Source organism: Microtus oregoni, unplaced genomic scaffold, assembly GCF_018167655.1.
Source record: "Microtus oregoni isolate MIOR12 unplaced genomic scaffold, Mior012 000001F_ref0000356, whole genome shotgun sequence".
NCBI lineage: Eukaryota > Metazoa > Chordata > Mammalia > Rodentia > Cricetidae > Microtus > Microtus oregoni.
In genome coordinates, this window is record NW_024543060.1 from 58,355,431 (window position 1) to 58,382,296 (window position 26,866).

Genomic DNA, 26,866 nt, shown 5'->3' on the forward strand with positions numbered 1-26,866 from the left:
CACAAGTATAAATGTATTTAAGTGTCATGTATGCAGCACACACATGCATTAATGCAATCTTTTAAATTGTCAGTGCACAGATTTAATAAATAGATCTATCTTAAGGAAGTTAAGATGTCTATAACATAGAAATTATGGACTGTATCATACATTTAAAATGTCATTTTTCTATTATAGTTAGTTTTCAAAAACACTGTAGCCCATTTCACGAAATGTTATCTCTAACGGGAAAGTCTCCTTTTCATGCAATTTACATAATAAGAATCCACAATTAAATATTAAATATGTATTTGATATTTAACACTGGCTTTTCCTAGCACAAACTGCATACATTTGCTGAAGGCATCAGGTTAAAAACTGGTTCATCTACTCTTATTGGTGAGGCTTATTCCTCTTCAATTAGTGTCTACTTCCCACGGGTTTTTCTAAGTAAACCTATTTATAAACTGTCTATTTCCAACTGCAAACATTTTTCTTTTAAAGACCGTAAAAACTCCAATTAAAGCCAAGCATGGGTAGGACTCGCAAATAATGCCAGCGCATAGAGACCCCTGCTTCCCTCCGGCACAATACCTGATGTCTCGCGTGAGAATTCCTTCGTCCCCGGCTAGAAGCATTATCAGAAATACAGGATGAGAAAGAAGGCAGAGAGTAAACACAGCAGAGGTACAAGATACAGACTTCAGGGCTGTACAAAATTTATCCAATATAATGAATTCCTTAAGTCATGAGAAAGCCAGACTCGTGCCTTGCTTCAGAGAGAGGCTAACACGGATTTAAAAACATATACAGTGGGCCGTCTCATTTGCACAAGAGAAAATATTTAATCAAGTTTGTCTTTTCCTTTTTCCTGCAAATTTGGCTTGGAAAAGGGAAAAAAAACAGGGCTTTTTCTTTGATATGATATCACCATATGATAACACCCACATTTATTTCTTTCTTCAGAAGATTCTCAATCCAAATATTCTCTCTTCTCTGACTTCAGGAAATATTATATTGATTTTCTGGGGGAAGCAAAGAGCCCCAGGACAGACTCGGACATAATGACCTGCCTCATTCACGGGAGGCTGAGACCATTATAGTGAGAAGCAGGGAGGTCAGCCACTGGTGACTGATGCAGTACCTTGACGAATGTCTCCAAATCCCCATTAAACAACTTAGCATTATACTGGGAGCGGGGCCTGGACTTCCTGTGTTTCTGGGGCTTAGGGGGGACGTTTGGAGGCCTAAGGGAAGGGAATATAATTACTGAGCATGGCAGAAATCAGACAATAAATGAAATACCTTAGGTCACATCAAAATAACAAAGCCAGGGGATCCTGGGTTCCTTCCCCACCCCAGCCCAGGAGAAAACACTCCCATCCTTTCCCTTCCACTTGATTTGATGTATGTATTAGATTACAGTGTTCCTATGTGCTGGAACTGGCCATTTTGTTTTGTGTTCCATACTGAAAAATGGCAGGTATTCTAAATTGCTATTGCGAGCCATCTAGTCAAATGTTATAAGGCCAGGTTTTTGTTTGGTTTATGGAATTACACACCAGAACATAATTGTAATCAGGTTTTGAGAGGTTTCCAAATGAGGATTTAAATGTTTTTAGTTAGTTCATAATTCTCCAGTGCAGGTAACGTCGCATCGGCCCAGCATCCCTCATGCATTAACGGGGTTTGATTTTTATGTAAACATTTTCATGAACAGGTCAATGTGGTTTTAGAGTGTGAGGTCCAGACTTACATGAGGTACAAATTGGTAGAAAGCAGGATGCCCTCGCCCACATATCCCTGGGGCAGTAGATCGCACCTGTCTGTGTTGCTCTGGACTCTCCTGCCTGTTGGCTTTGGTGAATAAGCTTTCAGACCTGCACACACGCTCTTTCAGGCTTACACACATCCTGGGTGCCAAATCCTGCACCGATTGCCTTGCACCACTTCAGAATGAGGAAGCTAAGGCCCCAAATGATCAGACTCAATTTCCACATCTATGCTGGTCAGCCTCTGCAAGGCGGGCAGGAGAAGGCCCGCCATGCCTACAGACTGTTTGCTCTTTGTGAAGCTGTCCTTTGGACTAATGTCCTTTTAAGTTCATTTGGCTTCAGTTCGGAAAGCCCAGGTTAGAAAGAAAGTCCCAGGAATTTCTGTGAGACCCTGACAAGCTTCATTAGCTATTACCGCAGCAATCAACACGTGTACGAGAGACCGGCTGGTACAGCCTTTCATGGCTAAACCCTCAGGCTCACGGCAGGAGGGCCGTGACTAATGGAGCCTACAGCCAGCAGCATCTGAAGTCCTGCTGAGCTCTGGAGCTTAAAAGGAGCCTTTGCTAAAACACAGAAGTGTGTGGAGCCCTCTCCGAGACAGCACACCTTGTCCTTTCATAGCTAACATTTCTGGGATATTTTTATACACTAAATTCCAAGCTGCACATGAAGGAAGGACTGTGGTAGCTGTGAGGAAGTCCATCAACGGGCTGCCAAAAGTTTCATCAGCGCTACTTGATGACGTCACCCTTCATTATCCTATGTAAGATTTCTAATGCTGATTTTTATATTATCAAGAGATGACTGCCCATGAAGAGACAGGGCTATGTTATAGCACTCAGAGACACAGGTGTGTCCTGGAACTCTGCCATGGAGGGTCCAGGCAGGTGGGCCTGTCACCTCGTGTAAAAGAACCAATTAAGACAGACTCCGGATTGGTTAACCTGCATAGGAAAGTTACCTTTGGGAGGTGGTTCTGACCATCCCTGGGAATCTGCAAACTGGCCATTGATGGTCCCTGGTGTTAACAAAACCCTAGGGCACCAAAGCATCAGATACAGAAGCTAGAAGATCTGTTAGAGACCTTCGTGTGCCTCTTGCCTCATCCAGAACTCAGCCTCAAACATGTGAGTCTTGCTACGTCAAGTCCTGTGATGTCTGTCTGTCTGCTGTACAAAAGGCACCATTCAGAAACAAATGTTGCCACGAACATTCCCCAACTCAGACCAGAATCTGCTTCCAAATGTTCTGGCAAGAAGCTTTACTGTCCTACATGGAAGGGTGAAGGGGCGGAGGGAGGAAGGATGTGTAAAAGGTGCTATGTGTTAGAATTCACATTTTATATCAGATTCAAAAGTAGACAGAGATCTAAAATTCCAAAAAATTCAATCTATCTGTAATTTTTAGACAGCATCGAGGAGTAGGAACTGGAGAGGTAGGTGATTCCATTAACTGATACAGCTGGTCCACACCCCCTGTTACCCGTCAACTAAATTACCATCAAAGTGTCGACAGTCTATCCAAAAAGCTCATGTGTTGGGGATGAGATAAATGAAGCCCACCTAACTCTGGTGCAACTGCCTACTAAGGCGCTTTGTGATTCCGCCAAAGACAATCTTAGCACATGTCACCTGGCGAGAACCCAAGCACCTCAAGGTGCTGGCTTCGTCATGCCCCATGCCCGGATGATCTTCTGTAGTTATCAATTACTCTTGCTAAAGAGAAAAGAAAGTGAGACAGACCACAGATTATGATCAAGTATCTTCATACCTTGTAGTCATATATTCAGCTCTATGACCTGTCAAAAAATAAAATAAAATACAATAAGTAATCTGAGTGGAATCAGTGGGTTTGATTTGATAGTCTTGTGCAGCATCGGCCCCTTATCTCAGGATACCGAGTTACAGATCTCTTGGTAGAAAAGATGTAACTAGCATATGATCACAAATAATCCAAGGCCATTATTTTCATAAAATCTCAATCCAAAATTTGACAAATTCTATGGGCTAGAGAAACATTTTTCATTTGGCAATTTGAGGCAGTTTCTTCTTTTTTTTTTTTTTAAAAAAAAAGAGAGATAGCTGTTTGACTAAGTTCAAACAGAAAACACACCATGCATATCTAAAAGTTTCATGCTAGTGATAGTTATTCGCTCTCTTTTGATTGACAGACGAGCAAATAGGGTTGGGCGAGCACAGTTTCCCATAGACTAAGTTGGTCTTCTCTCTGTATGAAATCAGGGCACCAGGAGGGAACTTGTGTTCCCTATTCTGAAAGGATGCGGACATCATACAAGGGCATTAAATTATTCTACAGTCTATCACCTTGTAAGCGAAAAGTCTTTCGTAGAGTTCTGCATCTAAACCGCCAGCTGCTTCTCATACATTACATATGACCTTCTTGTTGTAAATAATAGGGCTAAATCATTCTAGCACACTCACGGCCTGTACGCATTTCAAGTGTGCAAGTGTCTACAACTGCTGTTACTCATCCTGCATTCAGGGTGGGACTGTGGCAAGGTGTGGGAGAGTGGAACCATTCAGCTGGTTTGTTTGTAGTATGATGAGATGGTTCTGAAGGAGTCTGAAACTACAGCTGGCAGAGAAAGGCCACACTGGAGCACAGGCAGGTGAGCCCTGCCCATCACACAACACAGTGATTCAGGCCACAAGACAAGGCCAACTGGACAACAGGCTGGTACGAGTGGTCAGCGAACACTGCCCGGCAACAGCTGAGCCCCTCTCTCTACTTTCCTTTCTTGAATAACTAGTAACATGAGAGACTTGATGTGTGTTGGTTAAATGGGAGGCAACAGATATTCTCAGGGGACCCCTTTCTCCAGTTAGATCTGAGCCAATACAAGTTGTAGCAAGATCAGATTCTAGCCAGAGCTGCAGTGAGTGGAGTGTGGTAGATGGCACCTTATGGCCATCCTAATGGAAATGCCATGGGAAACTGGGCTAGACTGGATTTGAGCAGATGACAGATAAGCCTGAGAGTACCTGTCATTTTGTTTGGGCTGAGGCCATAGGAGCTGGCTGAGATCATCTAGGGTGAATCAGTGGGATGAGCCCAGGATTGAGGGGACAGACACTATCTGGCAAGTCTGTACTATATTGCTAGGTTCAAAGCTTTATCATGACATTGGTGTGCTATAGTAGTAAAAACAGACCAGAAACTATCCAAATAAATGTCCTAAGCAGAAGATAAGCAACAGGTTCTCTCCAGTGTTTGAAGCACTATATATTTCCTTACTAATTTTGAGATAGTGACACTAGGCAACTTTGGTATGCTGTAGCCTAGCACTCCTGAATGTTCTGCTTTAGCCCCTGGGGACTGGCAGTATTTGTGTTTCCATACCTGGCCTGAGCACTTTATATTAAATATGCTAACTCATAGTTTTCATAACTTTTATGAAGTAGCTTCTATTATTTTTCTTACTTTACAGAAGAGATGGAGCACACAAAAACATGACCTGACCCAGGCTGTGTTAGTGTGGCATGGGCCTGGCCTAAGGTTGAGGTCTATTTTAATTACAGATCTGAAATCCCGAACAGTGTACTACATACAGTACCTTAAAAAATGTAGCAGTTGGGGTGGGGATGGAGCTCAGTGGTAGAGAACTTGCTGAATATTCGGGAGGCTGTGAGTTCAATGCTCATCCCTAACACACACACATACACATGCCGCATGTGAGCAGACACACACACACACGCACTGCACACACGCACAGCACCCATGCACACACGTGCGCACGCACACACATGCACAAACACACACACAGCACATACGTTTTGGCATTGGGAAGATGGCTCAGTAGGTGATGTGCCTGCCATGTAAGCATGAGAACCTGAGTTCAGATCACAATGACTATGTAAAAACTAAACGTGATGGCACATGACTCTAACCCAGTGCTCGGTAGGGTAGAGACAGGAGGATCCCTGGAGCTCATTGGCCAGCTAACCTAGGCCATTGGTGAGTGCCTGCTTCAGTGAGAGATCCTGTTTGAAAAACATAAGGTGTAGAGTGATCCAGAAAGATATTTTGAGCTGGACAGTGGTGGCGCATGCCTTTAATCCCAGCACTTGGGAGGCAGAGGCAGGTGGATCTCTGTGAGTTCGAGGCCAGCCTGGTCTACAAGAACTAGTTCCAGGATAGGCTCTAAAGTTACAATGAAACCCTGTCTCAAAGAACCAAAAAGATATTCTGTGTGACCTCTGAGGCCTCCACAGGCATGTGGACATACATGCATGTGAACATACATGCATGTGGACATACACGCATATGCACATGTGCACATATCCACATGAACAAGAACATAAACATGCACATCTGCACTTAAACCCGGACAACACTTTCTGAGCAATCTTAGAAGGAAGGAATGGACCCCAGCTTATACTTTGACCTGCCTGGTATGGTTAAAATAAAATACAAAATAATGAATTAAATTAAAAATTACACAGACATGTGACTGTGCAAATTACTAAATACCTTCACATTTAAGTTGAGCGGCACAGCCTAATCACCTTCACGTGGTCCGATATTAGAGACACTGATGATTAGGAGAAGTGAAATATTTTCTAACCTGGAAACTTGGATATTTTTGCTCAACTATCCCAATCAATTATTTCCTCGACTGAGAAAAAGATAAATGATAAGACAACTTGCATTATTTTGCTTCTCCCACCTATGGCTGACAAAATGTACACAGAAGCCATTTGGAATAACGAACTGAGAGCAGCGCCATGGAGTCACGGTGTAAATGCAGGGCCACATCCATGGCTTTTCCGGGTACCAGTCCCGTGTGCATCTCCACGGAGAAAGGGGCTTTAGTTTTTAATCTATGTCATCATTACAGAGCAATAACACCTAAGCAAGGACAACTCGCCTTCCTAAAGAAATGCCAAAGCTTCCAGTGCTCTGAGGATTAGATTTGTTTGGAAGTTTATTTAATTATTAAAAACCACAGTCCCCAATTAAGCCACTTGGAGGGAGAAAAAGATCAGGATTAAGTTTTTGTCTTGGTACAAACAGCTCCTTGGACCACCTTTTTTGGGGAGGGAGACGGGGGTGGGGTGTTGTTACTGAGGTAGAGATTGGCCTTGTTCTGTAGCCCAGGCTCACCTTGACCGTTCCATCCTCCTACCTCTGCCTTCAAGTGCTGGGACTGCAATCTGGGATAACCGGCTTCTTTTAATCCTCCTACATTTTGTTTCACAATTCTGAAGTAAATTATCTTTCACACTTAAATGTTTTTTATTCAAAATGAAGGTTGGGGGCAACTTGAGGTCTAAGAGAAAAAAAGACCTAGAGAATCCTATTTACAACATGCCTAGGTGGAACTGGACCTTTGGTTTGCTTCCCCAAGAAGAGGCTGGTGAGCAAACTTTCCAGCTGCTTTCTTTCCTAACTCCGACTACTGGGTGCTTCTGTAAGGAGACATTATTATTCACAATCCGATCCTCTTTTGAAAGAATATTTGTGCTCCTACTCAAAGGCAGACAATGGATTATTCCAAGATAACCTATTTAATTCCTTTGTCAAAAGCGGCATGTCTAGGAGAAGAAACAATATAATGCAGAGATGGGTTCCCACCGGCTCATTCTTCTGTTTAGCTGTACAGATATTTCTACCCCTCTTACCTCACACAAAGAAAGAACTTGATGTGAACACAAAAGCTCATTATTAGACGAAAAAAATTTCTATGTCCCAGTTTTATAGATAGAGATCTCATTTACTGTGGCCGATTCAACTTCCATTCAAAAAAGAAACGATCTCCCTAAAAGATCTAGCAGCCTTGTTGGGCTGGGGGAGACGAGCGTGGCTTCCATACCCGCGTGTTTCTTCTTTCTATTTTGGCGGTTTTTAAAGTCCTGGGAGTCTGAGTCTGGAGAATGGTGCCTTAGGAGCCTGATTCAGTTGCTTCGCTGGGTTGTAAATCAAAGAACTGACTGGGCCACTGGTAGCCTGCCAAGAGCCGGCAGCAAGACAGGCCAAACACATGTCTGCAGCTAGAGTTTCGTCTGTGGACGATCAGCTGCTAAATCCCAGGGCCGGGCTAGGTTTTACTAGGAAGGCCGTTTTCGCAGCAGCAAGTCTAGGAGAATTCAGAGGTATTCCTATCTGAAGTGTCAAGCCAGTCCCCAAACACGCCACTTAATCCTGGACTACTAACCTTATTTAACCAGATGGGGCTTGGATTCCTTCCTAAGGGCTCACTGTTAGACTGTTTTCCACGGGACAGGCGCCCTTAACCCTCCTAGTCTCCCTTGTTGTAAGCCTATTAACAGGAACAGGGCTTGCATAGAAAGTCAGCAGGCTTACATGGGTTGAACCCTTTTAAAGGGTGTGTGTGTGTGTGTGTCTTCTGCTCATTTTCTCTTGGAGGTTCAAACTACACATCCATGAGTGACCAGCAGCTGATGTCAAGCTGGCACAAATTATTGGACCAAGAGCAGCAGAGGTCTGTACCGAGTTACTGCATAGCACCCTGATGAAAACCATACAGGTCCTTTTCACAGAGTTAACTGAGTGTCACACCAGGGACACTGGAGTCCACTGACAGAAATTCCCAGACAAAGGAATCCTGTCTTAGCATTCACAAGGTATGACAGCTTTACGGAGTGTGGCTAAGGACAGCCTTTGGCAAACGGTCTCAGCCTACAAGGCCAAAATGTAGCCCGATCCAAGAATGACATGGAGATTAACATTAACCAGTGGGGCTTTTCTCTCTGGGAGACAGAAAAGAATTCATGCTGAATGACTACCATAAAAACTGCAGAATGTTGCTCCAAGCCACAGTAACCCTCAACTGTGCACGGGACTAGCAGGCGCACAGCTCGGATCCCTCGATCTCACCGTGTCCACGGTGGCTCTCAGTCCTGGCTAACAGCCTTTCCCTGCCCTGAGGAGAATGCTATTCTCTGGGGGCAGCAAGGGACCTCGAGGGCATTGTGTGAAATACTGGGCACTTGTGAAAAAATGAGAGGAAAAAGGGAATTCATTATGAGAGAAAAGGAAAAAAAAACCCACAAAACTAGGCCATGATTATACAAGAAAACTATTCAGAGATAAAAAGGTTTACAAAAAAGTTTAAACCTACAGAGGAGATCAAAGAACAGTACAAGGAATACACTGATCATTCGCACATAGATTTCATAATTGTATGTATGTTTGTATGTATGTATGTATGTCTCCTTTTAAAAGTCCTGAACCATGCCATGGGGAAGTAAGTTCTGGACAATGTTTTTTGTTTCTTGTTTTTTTTTTCCTCTCAAGAATAAGAACATTCTCTTTATGACCACAGTATCATTATAATACATAGGAAAATTAAGTCAGTAATACTTAACATATAGATTATATTCATTTTCCGTTATGTTTAAAATGACCTTCATAAGTTTTAAGTTTTGCCTTTTGGTTCAGATTTTAATTAAAGTTGACACATTTGGTTATTTTATTTTTCTTGGATGCTTTTTTAATAGCTAAAACAAAATTTTTTTTCTTAGGTATGACTGACTTTCAGCCCACACCCTGGGAGCAGACATTATGCATGGTAGCCTTTGCCTGCAGCCATTCCCTGAGGAGGATAACTCCTTTGAAGCAAGTCATAAGGTAAAATGGTAGATACACTGCCTTGTGGGCAAGGAAGGTTCCATAATGCAGGAGGCAGAACTCAGGTAGAAGACAGAAAACTCTTTTTTAAAGATTTATTGATTTTATGTGTAAGACTGTATGTATGTAAATGCACTGTGCATGTGTGTGTGTATGTGTGTGAGTGTGTGTGTGTGTGTGTGTGTATGTGTGTGTGTTGCTTGAAGAGGCCAGAAGAGGGCACCAGATCTCCAGGAACTGGAGCAAGCCACCACGTGGGTGCTGGAAACCCAACTCAGAGCTCAGCAAGTGCTCATAGTGGCTGAGCGGCTTTTCTGGCCCCGGGAGTCTCTGCTGAACTCAGTCATTCCCACACCCCATGCTGTAGTTTCTCTTGTCCTCTTCCCAGTGCCCACCAGGATCTAATGTGAATAAAAAGAACTGAAACTTTAGACCCCAGACACTTAACTAAGGTAGGGCTTTGCCCGAATAGGTTTGTTTTTCCTTTCTCCATTTTATGAAGACAAAAGAGGGAAGCAATAGTGTTTATATAGTCCGTTTAGCTTGTAGTACACCCTACCCCAGTTTCCTCATTTGTAGAGATGAGGAAGCTCACAGTACCCAGTTAAGACTATAATTCAGAACAATGCATAGCTCCGAGAATGCTTTGTTAGAATCAATGCTATTGTGTTTGTGACCACACATAGGAATGTACATATACCATTAGATCATTTCTCAACTACCTACAATGCCTTCGGGAAGAAAAAGAAAATCGCCCAGACTGGACAAACTAGTTTCTACAATCCCAAAAGGCAACAGATGGGGCAGTTATTGGCCCATGCAAATGGACAGGGGTGAGTGAGACTGGAGGGCAGAGACCTCCCCACCCCAGGTAGAACAAGCAGAGACTGGGGTCAGTGGGTGTGGGTCCCTCCCTAAAGGAACCTCTACACCAGAGATACTCTTGCTTGGATTTACCTCTAAGCTTAAAATGGCTTCAGAGAAGAACACAATTATCAGTGAGACAGATCAACTGAATCTAAATGTACATAAGTTGAAGGCGTGCGTGTGTGTGTGTGTGTATGCGCGCGCGCGCACACACACACACACACACACACACACACATACACTTCACACTCTTCAAAGAACACTCATCACATAACACACAGGCCAAATCATTTCCCCGTTTGCTCCCAGTGACCGACCTTCTCCAAGAGTCCTCTGCAGCAAGTCATGCTTAGCCTGAAGCTTTGTGATGAGATTACTGCCTTCCAAGAACTCTCGGAGTTTCTGCAAAAGGAGAGGTAAAAACTCAAACCCATCCAGTGTCCAGGGACTTCCCAGAGGGGCGCTAAGGTAGAGCTGCTTTGTGTCCTAGAGTTCTGCTACTCTCAGTGTGGTTTCTAGTCTAGCGGAGTCAGCCATCTCCTGGGAGCCCATGGGAGATGCACGCGCTGGGCTCTTCCTCCCCAGATCTGTTGAAATGGGCTGTATTTTAGCAACCTTCCCAGTGACCTGTACCCACATGAAGGGGGGCGGGGAGCCTGGATTGGGGAAAAAGGGGCAGGAGGAGCTGAGTTCAGGTCTCCAGTACTGGGCACGCATCAGGAACCTTAGCACTAGGGTGGGGGGGGGTGGGGCCAGGAAGATCCCAGGTGCTGATTGGCCACATTGACTACTGGTTCAGAAAGAAACCTGTCTCAAAAAAACAAAAAACAAAAACAAAAACAAAAAAACCCAAGATGGAGGAACAGCTGAGTAACACATCCTCATATCTGCTCAACACCCAACCTCCTTCCAGTCTGTTTCAAAGAAACCCCATCTCCTAATGCCCACCCAGACCGGCTCAGTCTGGAACTGTGAGGGTGTGCAGGTGAACGTATTTTTAAATCAAGGCCTCCAGGAGACTGTGGCCTCATGGCAGAGGGGCCCGAGGCAAGCGAGACCCTGGGCTCCGTTGGGAGGGGCTGGGGAGCCGGCGCACCATGAAGTAGAAATGCTCCGTTTCTTGCTGGTTAGCGCGTCTCTTGGCGATGCTGGGTTTACTCAGGTAGGTTTCGGACACGGTGGACTTGACGGACTCCGTGGACCGGCTGTGCTGGAAGCACTCGGACACATCGTAGTCTTCGATAGTGACCATATCTTGGATGGTCTGGAGGGTGGCTTCGGTCGTTTTCTTGACCTGGGCAGAGAAAAACATTTCTCTCATTAGCATATTGCTCTGTGAGCCTCAGGTTTCTCAGCCAGCGTCAGTCCCTGGGGAGAGATTACTTCAGAGTGGGGTGGGTGGAGGAAGAGAGGCAGGCCAATCGGACCTCGGGTCACCAGTCTGCGCCCTTATAAATCTCACAGACCTCTGGAGACTCCCAATTTCATTTCTGTTTACTATTACCTTTTAATTAAAGTAAACCCACAAACAGAAAGAACGCACAGACCATAAGTATACAGCCCGAGAAATAATCTCCAAGCAGACACACCTGTGCAAACACCACTCAGACCCGAAGTGTGTTTTATGAACGCCCTCACAGTCCTTCAAATAAAACCCCACACCTTGCTTCCTCTCGATCTACTAACCTCCTCCTGCCTTGCTTCCTCTCGATCTACTAACCTCCTCCTGCCTTGCTTCCTCTGGATCTACTAACCTCCCTCCTGCCTTGCTTCCTGTCTTTTTTTTTTTTAAGTTGGGAACCAAAGCCAGAAGCTTATATGTGCTATGAGCAAACATCCTTCCTCAAAGCCACACACCAAACCCTCCCCTGAATTCTAATATTTTGGTGATGTTTTATACAAACAGAACAGTACAGCTTATATCTTTAAATTTGATTTCTTTTGCTCAGTGTCAACGAGATTCATTTCTCATGACAAATTCTCAAGTATTTCACTACTTGACATTTATTGCTAGGATAAATCTGTGCCCACTCCCCAGCCCCTGTGATTGATTGATGATTAACTTTTAGTTTGGGTCTTTTATGAATTAACTACAATTCATGAACATAATTTTGATGGGATACGCATACATGGACGGAATTGCTGTATATGGAAAATGGGAGATTGTTCTCTAAAATGATGCTACGTATATTCCCACCAGCCTGGTGGACAATTCCCATCACTCCGCATCCGCGTCAACAGTTGGCACTGTCAGTCCTTTCAATCTAGGGCACTGTGCTGGTGTGCAGTGGTCTTCGGCCCATAAGCATCTCCCTGTTGTATGAGCTTGAGCATATTGTCCTATGTGACAGGTACCTGGAATCTCTCCTGTGAACACTTTGTTGAGACCTGTCAATCAATATTCTATTGGGCTCTGAGTCTTGTTATTCATTCATGTTACTAATTATTTTCCCACTCGGTTTCAGCTCCATTACTGTCTACATGAATACAGCTCCTACTTTTATTTTTATAAATTTTTTAGTGTGTTTGTGTGTGTGTACGTGTGTATGTGTGTGTGTACATGTGTGTGTACGTGTATGCGCGTGTGTGTGGATGTGTGTGTGCACATGCCGCGGCACTTGACTGGAGGTCAGAGGACAACTCTGTGGAGTCATCACTTTTACAGGGTTCCCAGGCTTGAGCTCAGGTCTCCAGGCTTCTGTGGTACATGCCTTTAGCTGCTATGTTGTCCTCCTGACCCTGGATTCCACTTTTGATACAATTATTTTTTCAGTTCTTTCCTTTAGTACTAGAGCTTGCTGTGCCCTACTTATGAAACATTTCTTTATCCCACAGCCACAACGCTACTTAATCCTACTTCCTAGTGCTTTGAAATTTATTTCCTAGCCTCACCTTAATATTTGCTTTTTATTTATCAAAGATCGCTTCATTGGTGCTCATCAAATCTATCGTGAATTAACAGGTTTTCTTTTTGTCATCTAATATAGAGTCTAGAGTTTAGCTCCATTGTCCTCTCCTAATTCAGATACTATTTTATAATGCATTGTCATAGGAAATTAGATATATAGTTCTACACACTTAACTGAGACATTATTACTTTTATATATTCAATATTAATCTTGATTTATCCATGTATTTAATAGGTTCTTTGATCTCCATTGCTTATATTTTAAAAGTAACCACTGGGAATTCTTTTTAGTTAAGTCTGTTTTATCCTCTTGAAAGTCTTTTATCTCTCTTCACGTATGAAGAACTGTTAGACAGTTATTCTTCAGTATGGAACGTGCCATTGTACTTTTTGTGGCTTCCATGTTCTTGCTGAGTAAAACTTTTACCTTTAGTCTGTCATTGTTTTGAATGAAATCTTTCTCCCCTCCATCTTCCTTTAAAGCCTCCTATCCATCTTTGGCTTCTATACTTTCACCATGTCTAGGTACTCATACATACATTTCTATCTGTTTCATTTATGTGTGTGTGTTTGTGTGAATGCACATGTTTGACAGTGGGACTGTGAGGACAATGGACAACTTGAGAGACTCTGTCCTCTCCTTCCATGTGTGTCCCAGGGAGGAGCTCAGGTTGTCAGACTCAGCCCCACATACACATTTTAAAGTCAGATCCTAACTGAGTGATCTGCTTAACTTCTGGCTTTATCCTTGTCTTTTAAGCTACTCCCTCGGTTTCTAAGAGGCCAGCTACAACAGCACACTGTGTTCTCTTTGCCTTGTAATCCTTTTCTTCTGTATTTTCAATTCTTTTGATTCTACTTGTAGTATCGTGATGATTTCCCCTCTGAGATGTCCCTTTTGGCAATTCACTCTTTGGCTGTGTCTAATCTACTAACCACCCACCACTTTGAAGTGGTTTGCCTGTCATTCTTAGCTCTTCAATGGCTACAAGGTTATTTCCCGATCTCTTATCTCACTGCTTGTTTTCTCTGCTGAAATCTAAGCTGGTTTTCATCTCCTTGAGTCCAGGAAGAAGTTCTTCTGCAGCGTGTTTCTGATAATTCCACTGCTGGTAGCTTCTGTGGTCTGTCTCCGGGATTTACAATTTCTTCTGGCTATCACCAGTGGCTTTTCCAAAATAGGTACACTTCTTGTACTTAATTATCTTTCTTACACATGTAAAAAATTTTAATGTCCCTTACATTTATTTTATTTATTGTGTGTATATGTATGGGAACACCCATGGCATAGGGTGCATATGAATGTCAGGGGAAAACCTTTGGTAGTCAGATCTTTTTTTCCACTGTGTAGGTTCCAGAGATCAAACCTAGGTCTTTAGGCGTGGTGGCAAGTACCCCTACTGATTGAGTCACCTTGTTGGCCCTTGCTAGACATCTCTACACAGATGTCTAGAATTGAGGTCTAAACTAATCTCATTAGCCTCCAAAAACAAAGTTTGTTTTTCCAAGCTTACAGGACACCTGTAGCTTAGAATTTGTAGATTTTATTACAGCTCAAAATACTGGACACACTTCCTTTTGGGAGGCTCTGGCTCTTGTGTCATGGGCTTCATGCTTTGCCATGTACTTTGTCCTGGACAATAAAACATGAATGCAAGAATTGGCTGAGTGATCCACACCATCACTCTAAGAAGTGGAAATCTTTTTAATTACGTAAAAACGACAATAAAACCCAAGGCTGTTGAGACTCAGTGGGTCAAGTTGCTTGCTGTCATGCCTAATGGCATGAATTGGATGCTTGGAACCTCCTTGGCTGGAGGAGACAATCTACTACTGTTAGCTATCCTCTGACCTCCACAAGTGTGCCATGGTGTGCACGTGTGTGCATGTGTGCACACACACACATACAGAGAGAGAGAGAGGGAGGGAGGGAGGGAGGGAGGGAGGGAGGGCAGGAAAAAACATATTGCGTGGCTAGAAAATCAGAGCAATCAATCAGTACTAGTCTGGATACTGAAAAATGATCATGCTATGGGACTTCTTAAAAAGATGCAGAGAATGCCTGGTGGCTCACATCTTTCGCCCCAGCACTCGGTAGGCAGAGGCAGGTGGATCTCCATGAGTTCGAGGCCAGCCTGGTCTACAAAGCGAGTTCTAGGACAGACCTTGTCTCAAAATAAAAATAAAAATTTGCAGAGAATGTAATAGATTTTGTTGTTCCTGGAGTATGCATTATGTGGAGAGTAGCTCTCTCTGTAAGTGCCCATTACTACGGGCAGCAGCTTCACAGGCCAGGACTGTCCGCCTCTGCCCATGAAGGTTAGGAGACTCACTGCCTTAGGTCAGGCCAATGTGTTCCTGTTACCTGTGGAGACATTTCTGAAATGGGCACGAGGTGCATAAACCATATTTCTAAATTAAAGCATACTTTTAAATATGATTTAATGTATCTGTGCATAAATAAAGTGATGGTTACTGAAGGCAGATATATTTTTAAAGCTCCCCGAGTTTATATTCACATTAGGAAATGGAAAGTCTGTTAGTTGACTGAAACACTATTAGATAAGTGGTACCCCCTCTTTAGTCATGGAAACTCCTGCTGTTTTACCAAGAGGTGTGAGACTCTGCGCTGTTCCCTCAGGCAAGGCACTGTGGGAGTCGTGCGGGGGGGGGGGGGGGGGGGGGGGGGTCAAGAAGTAGGCACCGGTCAAAAAGGACTCAAACTAGAAGATGGAAGGGAGCAAGCTTGGCCTCCCGGAGCCACAGCAAGCAGCTTCATGAGTGGGAGAGAATATAGCTTTCACAGCCACATGCTAATCAAGTCCCCGGCACAGCGCAGCCAAGGGATGGCCAACGGGGGCCACCGCAACTACGGCCACCGCAACCGCAACCGGGAGGAGCTGGAAGAACTGGTGTGTCGGCTCAGTTTCCTGCTTTTAAAATATACCGGGGCCAATGAGCAATAAAAGGGAGAGACAGAAAGGAAGAAACGAGCCAGGAGATCTTAACTTGGGGCAGAGGTCGTGATTGCAGCGCTGGGGAGAAACACCTGAAGTGAAACCTCTAGGCACATTTGAGAGACATTCAGTGATAGAAGTGGAGGGTTCATTTTTTTCTAAGGAAATTTCTTAAGTGTAAAATAAAAATTACCAGAAATAGCAGTGTAAGGTGAAGCACACCTTCCAAAGCTACAGAGAAATGCTAAGACCTGAAAGGAGAAGGTGAGTTAGACAGGGAGTGTTGATAGTTTCTACTTACATCGCAAGTTCCCAGTGCCGACTGCCGAAAACAAGAAGACGGGGAAACTCCCCCAACCTCCCAAGAAGGCCTGACCCAAAGCTAAACAAACAAAAATCACCATGAGTGAAAATTAAAATCCATGCCTGTAGTTTGCCCTAGATGACCTGTCAGTGGGTTGGAATTTGTTAATTAAAGTATGCTCACTGAGACAGTAAGATAGCTAGCTATAAAACATCTCACTAGAAGCATGTTCCGGTGGATAAGATACCCAGGGGTTAGCAGTGTTTAGCCAATGCACCCAAACGGATCGTACGCACCAAGAACCAAATCAACTGTTTTCCTCTGAGTGAGAACTTCCTCCTCAGAAACGGCGTCACAGTTAAATCTGGAGTTGCCAGGAAAAATAAGACACTATGGCTGGGACTGTGTCTCATCCCATGGGATGGTCCAAATGACAGCAGCTCTGACACACAAGCATGATAATGGGTCGCAGAGGGGATTCACCAAAAAGAAGATACTACAGCTAACAGTGCTCACACTGATGCCCCATTGGCTGCAGGGAAACACGGGTGTGTTCGGTAGAAGTGGATGCCAAACAGTTGATGAGGAACACAAGAAAAACACATTTTTATCCTCAAGGCTGTGGATAAAGATGAGTGATGGGGGAGAGGTAACTCCTGCTGGATTAGAAACATCATCATCATCATCATCATCACTATTAGTGTGCTTGTACGTGTGCATTGCACGTTTGGGCTGTGTATGTCATGTCCATAAGTCAGTGTATGGGGGCCAGAAGAGGACGCTGGCTGTCTTCCTGTATTTTCTGCCTTGAGACAGGGTCCTTGCTGAACCGGAAGCTCACTCTGTTGGCGAGGCTGGCCAGACGGTTGTCTCCACCCGCCTGTGCTGGAGTTACACACCTGTGCTACCATGCTCTGATTTCACGATGTGGGCGCTGGGGATTTGGACTCAGGTCTGCATCCCCGCACAGGGGCACTGTTACTCTGAGCCATCAAAAGTCCTTCCTGTGAGATTTACACATATTGGCTCTCGGTTGTTCAGTCCTTAGGACAGTCTTTGGAGAGAACCTGGAAGGCCCTTCGCTAGTCTCCGGCTTCAAAGGCACTCTATGAGCTTGCTTGGGCAAACTGTCTCCCCAGTGTCATAACCAACAGAGACCTGTCATCTCCCAGTCACGGAGGCTGGGTTTATGCCGAGGCTATGGAAACTATGTCGGTACAGGCCATAGGTGGCCAGGGTAGAGAGCAGAGGCAGCATCCTGCCCTGGCCTTCCCTCTCTCCTCCTCCCTTAACAGTGGAACTGATCCCTGTGACCCTGTCTGAGCTGGATAAGGTATTACAGAGCTGAAAAGCATCTTGCCTTTGTTGCTCTACCTGGTCTTAGTTGAGGGGTGGTGGTTGCTCTAGAACCACCAGACAAGGCCCCATTGATCCTCTATTGGCCAGCATCTGAGGTTGTATTTATAAACACTGGGGTCACTTGATTTTTTTTTTAATTTATTCTTGGGGCTGCAGAGATGGCTCAGGGGTCCAGAGTGCTGCCAGTTCTTTCAGAGGTCCTGAGTTCGATTCCCAGCACCTACATGGTGGCTCACAACCACCTCTAGTGAGATATGGTGCCCTCTTCTGGCATGCAGGCATAATACTGTGTATGTGATAAACAAATCTTTAAACAACATTAAAATTCAGTCTCAGCAGTGACAGAGCTTAGCCCAAGGATGGCAACAGCATTGTTGCCTAGGGGCTCTCAGAACACAGTTCCTGCCTCCAACTGTCTCGGGAAACCTGTGTTCCTGAAGTCCACCTGCCCTGATTCTGATTCAATTGCCCTGATGGACAGAACTGACTCTCCCTGTGGCTGAGAGGATGACTTCAAGTCCCTTGCTCATAAGCATCTGGGACAGAATTTAGAGGTCTAGGTCTCTGCCTATTTGGGGCAACATGAAACCAGGAATGATTTATTCCTCTTAATGTCACCCATGATTTGTGCAGTGGACCTCAGAAGACTCAGAGAAAGTCTGTTGGTGGAGGTGAGGTTGAAGCCACTCCCCTCCTCAGGGATGCTGAGGGCTCTCTGCACAGAGCAGCAGCCTGCGACAGCTCCACTCAGCCCTTCTGAGCTCTGCCACCCCCCAGGGCCTTGTGCCTGTATTCATCTTCTAGAAACTCTCCTCATCTTCCCTGTGGGTTCTTGTGGATCAGTGTCCTCCCTTCTGGGAGCTAAAGCTTGTTCGAAACAAACACAGTGTATGTGTGTTTGCAGTGGAAGACAGTAGACTGTTCTCAATTTTGTCTGCAAGACACGGTCACTTAAGGGACAGATGGCAGCTGTCATTTACCAAGGCTGTCACTGTCAGCTCTGCATTGGAAAGCTGCAGGCCAGCTGGAGATGCTGCAGGCTGGTGACAAAAGCCACAGAGAAGACAGAGATCTGAAACAAAGATTAGAACTAGGTAGGTTACCTGCTCCAACTCTTAGATCAAGTTTGAAAAGGAATCGAAGATTCCCATGGAGGGTTCAGTCATGGGTTTATACAACTTGGGGTTTTGTTGCAGTCATTGATAATGTGAGTGGAAAAAAAACCCACTTTTTTGGTGTGTGTGTGTGTGTGTGTGAGAGAGAGAGAGAGAGAGAGAGAGAGAGAGAGAGAGAGAGAGAGAGAGATCTTACCATGAAGGAAGGATTTACAATGGAAATATTTTAACTTTACATGTCATGGAAGTTGTTTCAGCTTGCCTAAAATCTTGCTTGTTATGGCTGAACATACCTTGTCTAAGGCAAATGTCTTTGTAAGTTCATGAAATTCTCCAAGCTGCTGGTCGGAGATTTTAAGCAGCGCCAGGGAATTTCACGCGGGATCTTAGCGCAGCTAACACCCAGGGTGCTGCTCCACGCGGGGATTTTAGCGCAGCTGACACCCAGGCTGCTGCTCCACGCGGGGATTTTAGCGCAGCTAACACCCAGGCCGCTGCTCCACGCGGGGATCTTAGCGCAGCTAACACCCAGGCCGCTGCTCCACGCGGGAATCTTAGCACAGCTAACACCGAGGGTGCTGCTCCACGCGGGGATTTTAGTGCAGCTAACACCCAGGGTGCTGCTCCACGCGGGGATCTTAGTGCAGCTAACGCGCAGGCCACTGCTCCTCTTCCCCTCAGGTGGGCAGACACACCCACAGCATCTCAGACAGTCTGGCTGCTTTGTTCTACTAGAACAATGTCCTGCCGGCACAAAAGTGAAGGCTCCATTTTCCATACCAAACACTGGGACAAAGGTGTGAAAACGACAGCGTTCTTAAAGCCAGCACAATGAGAGGCAGCACCATTCTACTTCCAAGAAGCTCTCATTTTCCACCACTAACAAGTTTGTGTGTGTGTATGTGTGCGCGTTCATATCTGTGAGTGAAGATGCGCGTGCATCATGACATACGTGTAGAGGTCAGATGACTACTTTGGGTGCTCATCTCCACTTTCTACCTTGTTTGAGATGTCCTGGTCACTACGGCATATGCCCAATTAGTCGGCCCATGTCCTGCCTTGAGCAGGAACACTGTGCTACTGTGTCTAGTCTTTTGTGGGTTGTGGGGACCCGAACCCCGGTCCTCACACTTGGATAGCAAATGTTTACCTATGGAGTCATCTCCCAACCCATTAATGCCCTCTTTCTTCAGGAGTGCACGGTCTGAGGGATGCTAAGCGAGGAAGGGGGGTTATACTCCAGGAGGAATTATACCAGCGGCTAGCTTTGAAAATGACCCCAGGCAAATATTCTTAAGATGGAAATGAAGGAAATGACGTCACAGGTTGGTGTAGGTGGGGAAGGGTTTTGAAATGTTTATACTACATGGCTCTCATTCTGTGAATATCAGATATCCTGCATTTCAGATATTTAAATTATGATTCATAACAGTAGTAACATTACAGTTATAGAGTAGCAATGAAATAATTTTATAGTTGGGGGTCACCACGCCATGAACTGTATTAAAGGGTTGTGGCATTAGGAAGTGTGAGAACCACTGGTCTCCAGTGAGGATTCCAGGGGATGTGGCCAAGGGACTGAAAATGTAAGAAGTAAACAGTTAAGCTGTGAAATGACCATGGCACAAGCCCCTCTGCCTGTCGGTCTGATACCATGTAACTCATCCCTTTCCAAGCCTTTCCTGTCAGCCAAGGACATTTTTTTTACTAACATCTCTTGCTTCTTGCTTGCTTCTCATTAGGGTGGACATTGTAAAACTAAAAAAGATCAGTGGAAATGAGGAGAGAGGGCAGTGTGAGAACTCAGAAACTAGGAAGTGCCGAGACTGAGGTGAGGGCACATGAAGGCCCCTCCCGTGGTTGTCCTGTGGTAATGTGGCCCCAATGTGGCCCCAATGTGCCAGGTCTTCCAAGGTTTTAGGATACTGATGACTCTATGCAAAACTTCCTGTCTTTGTTTTATCTTTTCCTGACTGCATCTCAGCCTGGGCTGGTCTTGCATTCACAGTCAATCTCCTGCCTCAGCCTCCCAAGCGCTGGATCACAGGTGTGCTGTCATCATGCTCAGCACAACTTCCAGTATTTAAATGAGAGCAACTGAGTTTTTAAAATGAAGTGGTGTAGAGCAAAGACAATTTGCCCCTGGGCCACAAAGGGTCTCCACAGGTTAGTCTAAAAATTCCCTTCCTAGGGTTACCTCATGTGGCAAAGGTCCACACTATTTAACTGCGCAGTCTACACAATCCAAGTTCTTCAGGAGTGATCTTGGCACAGGAATTCACAACTCTATGTGGTTAGCTAAAGTTTCCCAACAAGGTCTGGGCTTAGCATCTGCACAGACAAGCAATTCACTGTATGTTCTGTTCCCTGTGGGTTTTGGTTTGGATATCCACTTGCTGGTTTTACATCCCTTCTCTTATCAGAGGAAGACAGAGGCGAATTCCTTAGTTAGGGTAAAGACGGGAGCCACAAGGGATCTCCAAATCAGCGAGGTTGTGCCCACGAAAACCACTTCCTCTCTTTGCCTCTCCTGGTAATCAAGGCTGACCAGGATGGAATCATCTCCACACCTCACATCAGAAAAAAACACCTGGAATGTCACACCTGCTCTACAACATTCAGGGAATGAACGGGGCAAAGAACACAACTCCTGATATCAGCTCCATCACCAACTCACCCTGAGGGAGAACCAAACTGCTTTATAATGCCAGGCCTCTGTGTCTACTGAAAAAATCCTCTCCTCACTCCGTACCACTGGAAATCGGAACCAAGAACTCAGTCCAATCATTCCTTATGGGGATGCCCACTTCCTCACAGTGCCCAGCAAACCAGAGACTGCTGTGCTGGCCACCCTCGCCTTCCAGTTCTTTGACTCTAGAGTAAGCCTTTAAAGGGTGGCGGTGAAAAGAAGCCACCTGCTTCTTCTAGTGTGTGAGGCTGCACGTCTCTTCCCCACGCCTAATGTGGTCTATATTAAGGGTCACAAGCTCAAACTGTGTAGCAGCCAGACGCAGAACTGCGGTTGAATGAGAGGACAAAGTGGAAATGAGGTGCCTCACTTCTCTTTTGGCCAGATTTTCTGATTTTTTTTTTTTTTTTTCTGAGACAGGGCTTCTCTCTGTAACCTTGGCTATCCTGGAACTTGCTCTACTGACCAGGCTGGCCTTGAACTCAGAGATCCACCTGTCTCTGCCTCTGGAGAGTTGGGATTAAAGGCATGCACCACCACTGCCTGGCTGATTTTTTTTTTTTTTAAACAACTGAAAACTTCAAAGCCAAATAAAACAAGCCTGTAGCCTGCCAGCTTCAACCCTGTGTATAATACGGAATTTTCCTGGGGTTTAGAAAGTATTTTCCAAGTAAAAGAGCAGGAAGATTTAAAAACAAAACAAAACACAAAACAGGACAAAATAAAACAAATCACTGAAAGTTCCCCGATATAAGCAGTGGATCCACTAAGAGCCAGCACCTTGCAGTAGGCTAGTGAGTGTCTCATAGTTCCTAGCTAAGCTGTAGCCTTCCAGGACAGTAATGGGGTCCTTTATGAAGCGTCATTTATGAAATGGCTACACCAGAGGTTCTCGCCTTCCTAATGCTGCGACCCTTTAATACAGTTCCTCATGTTGTGGTGACCCCAACCATAAAAATATTTTCATTGCTATTTCATACCTGTAATTTTGTTGCTGTTATGAATCATAACATAAATGTCTGTGACCCTCGTGAAAGGGCCAGTTGAACAGGGGGGGAGAGGGGGTCGTGACCCACCTGTTGATTGAAACCACTGTTTTACTAGAAATAATTCAGGTTGCATCTTGAGTAAAAGGGCTGGTTTGGTTTCTCTAGTAAGAATGGAAGCAAAAAAACGAAACCAAACCAAACCAAAATACTCGACAGTAGGTTTTGATCAAATTGCAATCGTGTAGAGACACATTGCTCTTTAAATTTTGTTTTGAAGTATGAGTCTGTCTGTCTGTCTGTCTGTCTGTCTGTCTGTCCAGGGCACCCACAACAGACCACGGGGTCCCTGGAGTTGCAGGCAGTGATAATCCACCCAGCAGGGGTACCAGAATGAACTGGGATTCCCTGGAAGAGCAATGAGAGCTCCTAACAGCTCAGTCATCTCTCCAGCCCGCAAGCATCCCAGGGAGATGAAAGCGGAGCAGGATACGTAAGGTAATTGTGAGAATCTGTTTATTATTTATTTTTCCAATTTTAACTATTTATTTACTTATCATTTATCTGTTTGTGTGCTTATTTATTTATTTTGGTGAGTATACGTGCAAGGGTGTGCGCAGGTGCCCATGGAGGTGCCAGAAGAAGGTGCCGGATTCTGGAGATGGCATTACTGGCACTTGTGACCCCCTCCCCCATGTGGGTGCTGGGATCTGAACTCTGGTTCCCATGGCAGCACAAGAAGTCCTTTGTTACCACTTAGCAAACTGCCCCGCCCCTTATTCTCTAGGGTTTTTTTTTTGTTTGTTTTTTAAACACAGGGCTAACAAATCCCAGGTTGGCCTCAAACTCAATGTGTAGCCCAAGGAAGACCTTGAACTTCTGATCCTCTTGCCTCCATCTCCTGAGTGCTGGCACTGGAGAGTGATGTGCAAGCGAACACTCCACCAGGGAGCTACACCCCTGCTCCAGTGATAGACTTTGTTGGTCTGAGTTTGTTCTTTATAGCACATTCTACACTCCAGAAGTTATCTGTTTCTGGATAACTTCTTTTGGGGCTGTCAATCACAGGACAGCATCAAGTCTGGCCAATTAGAGAGTTCCATTTCCTGGATGCAATGGTTGGCCCCGACTTAAGCCCAGCCATCAAAGAGCTAATCTTCCGTCACTGGATGAGGACGCTGCTGAGGACATGGGATGATATGACCAGCAGCAGGACCCTGGAGCTCTGGAGCTATGCCCTAAACCTCACCAGTACCCCTATATCACAAACCCAGTAATGTCAGAGGCCAATTCTGGGTTCCTATAAATCACCGTTGAGAGTCTTGAATAACAAAAACCATCTGTGCTTCCTACCTTTCCATTAGGAGAGCATGAGCCTGATACAGCAGACAGAAAACGGGCATCTGAATTGTGCAACTGTGCTCCAGCCTCACGATATACTGACAATTCACATTTTATAGTCTATGCTTTTAAATATGTCAGCAAATTATCATTTTTGATCCCACTATTTCAGAAGTGATTTTTTTGCACTTTTTACAACCAATGCCACATTTAGTACCAAAAATTTAGGAACTGTGGAAAGACATAAGCAGGGGGTGGGGGATTTCTAAGTTTAGAAAACAAGATCAAATTAACTTGCATTTTACACATGACTGTATTTTTGGACATATTCAATGAGGTAGATAATTCAGGGAGCTGTTCTCAAGATGAAGTATAGCTTAAGAAGACGAACTAAGTTTACAGCCACATGAAGCCAACTCTGGCAAAGTGTTTATTTACAGAGGCATCAGAACCCTTGCATTGATCCTCTGCGAAGAGTCTGTGGGAACCCTGATAGTGAAGGGCACAGTGAGGAGGCCTTCAGAATGACAGTGTTGCTGAGGCCATGTGAGAATGCCTTCCAGCTTAGGTGTTAGCTCAGACCCCAGTGGGTCAGGGAGCACGCTCACCTCCTCCCGGGGAGCACCTTATCTCCTCCCAGGGAGCACACTCACCTTCTCCCAGGGAGCACCCTCACCTCCTCCCAGGGATCATGCTAACCTCCCAGAAAGCGCACTCACCTCTTTCTCCCAGGGAGCACCCTCACCTCCGCCAAGGGAGCATGCTCACCTCCTCTCAGGGAGCACCCTCACCTCTTTCTCCCAGGGAGCACTCTTATCTCTTCCCAGGGAGCACCCTCATCTCCTCCCAGGGAGCACCCTCACCTCTTCCCATGGAGCACCTCACCTCCTCCCAGGGAGCACCCTCATGTTCTCCCAGGGAGTATCCTTACCTCTTTCTCCCAGGGAGCACCCCCACCCCTTTCTTCCAGGGAGCACCCTCATCTCCTCCCAGAGAGCACCCTCACCTCTTTCTCCCAGGGAGCACCCTCACCTCTTTCTCCCAGGGAGCACCCTCACCTCCTCCCAGGGAGCATCTTCACCTCTTTCTCCCAGGGAGCACCCTCACGTCTTCTTCCCAGGGAGCACACTCACCTCCTCATTTTCGATCTTGAGTGTGGCCAGTCGAGACTGCAGCTGCTGGTTCCGGAGCATGAGCTCCGCCTGGACTGGCTGCTGGGCGCTGACCTGACACACCTGATGCAGAAGCAGGAAGCACAGTTATGACAGGCACCAGCAGCAGCCTCAAAAGCATGAGTAGTATTCATTGGGTGTGGGTGTGAGCATGTGTCTGTGCATGCATGTGCTTGCTTGCTTGTGTGCATACGGAGCCCAGCAGTCAACAGTGGGGTGTCTTCATCTACTGCTTTCCAAGGTGGTTGAGACGGTCTCTCAAAACCTAGAGTGTAAACATGTCAGCAAGGCTGACTGGCTGGCCGGGAAGCCCCTGGGACCTGTCTGTCTTTGTCCACCCATCCTGTTTCACCCTTGGCCTTGGGGTTACAGGTCTGTGAGGCCTGACTTTTTATCTGGGTTCTGGGGATGGCTGCCCATCGAGCCCACAGGTCTCATCCTTAAACGCCACATACAGGAGTCGTAGGAACACTCTTATTCCAACTTTTCTAGTCAGAATGTTACGTTATTGAGACAGATTATTATTATTAGGTAGCCTGGGCTGGCCTTAAACTTAAAATCTTTCCATTTCTGCTTCCTGGGTGCTGGAACAGGCATAGACCACCATCCCTTTCAACAGCCACTGTAAGGCACCGCTTTTGAATAGTTTTAGACATGGGTAGTGAACAGCTATGGTCTGACAGTCTCGGGGAAGGCAATGGCACAGGAAGCTCTGCCCTGAGAGCAGAAGGCGGGACCTGGGACCGAGCGCCATGCTGGCAGCCTAAGGAATCCTAACCACCACAGGGCAGAAGGCAGAGGGCAGAGGGTGGTCTAGGTGGACTGCAAGGGCAGAAGGGAGGGTCAGGGAGGTCACAGAGCTTGTTGGCTAGGGTGTAGGCTCTGCAGCCAGGAAGCTGTGCCTGTATGCCTGCCCTGCCTTCTACCTGTGCGATTTCAATTTCCTGCTCTACAAGGAGGGATGATGAGACTCCTAATCCTGGGCTGCTGCAACACTGAAGTGATACAATGTATACGGATACAGAACGGTCGGAAAAGTGCCTTTTTAAAAAAGAATATTTCAATCATGGCTACTAGCCAGCATCAATTAAATCATATGACTCACCACAGACGTCACAAGATAAATTATCTTTGGTATTGGAAGGAGATATTTTGGGCAAGATTTCAATGATGGATTTGGTCAAAACGAAAGCATCATTAAGATTGGGCATGAAACAAACACTTCCTTTTCATCCTCCTGGCCACAGAAATTGTCCTGGCTGATGAAAGATCCTTCTCATGGGGCAACAGAACATTAGAGGTTACTGCTCCCTAGCAGAGATGGCCATAAGAAAGGGAACCAGCCCACCCCATTAACAGTAAGGAAACTCTTCTGACTGAAGCCTGTCTGTGACTTTTACCACCCCATGTTAGTATATCCACAATGGAAAACAAAACCAGCAACTATTTGACGTTGGAAAGACAGTGATGGGTAGGATAAATACTTAGCTTGCTGACATGTGTGTGTTTGATACCTGTGTGTTGACACATGTATGGGTGTGCCGACATAGACCTGTGATCTCAGCGCTCTAAAGGCTGAGGCAGGAGGATGACGAGTTCAAGGCAAGATACTGCTTTAATAACGAATGAAAATCTCATATTGGTAGGAGAACTGCACCTATAGAAAAGGCTGCAGATTTCAGAGGTCCGTGGATTTGGGGATACTAACACAGCCTTTAGCAGCCGAGTGTCCCTAATCTGAAAATCCTCAATGGAAAATGTTCCAAACCCTGAAGCTTTCGAGAAGACTTGTATCATCTT

General features: G+C 45.4%; 1 protein-coding gene across 2 annotated transcripts in view; it reads right to left on the minus strand.

Annotated features, from left to right (window-relative positions):
• Positions 1-26,866, minus strand: part of Srgap1 (SLIT-ROBO Rho GTPase activating protein 1) — a 283,329-nt gene that overhangs the window by 47,751 nt on the left and 208,712 nt on the right. The window contains exons 8-12 of one of the 2 annotated variants that reach the window (XM_041665937.1): positions 25,028-25,129; positions 11,332-11,529; positions 10,553-10,637; positions 3,528-3,555; positions 574-607 (exon numbers count right to left, since the gene is read on the minus strand). In XM_041665937.1, coding sequence (XP_041521871.1) covers positions 574-607; positions 3,528-3,555; positions 10,553-10,637; positions 11,332-11,529; positions 25,028-25,129 — 447 coding nt within the window. Of the gene's footprint in view, positions 1-573; positions 608-1,123; positions 1,227-3,527; positions 3,556-10,552; positions 10,638-11,331; positions 11,530-25,027; positions 25,130-26,866 lie in introns of both variants that reach the window. The other variant, XM_041665936.1, reaches the window with a different exon arrangement.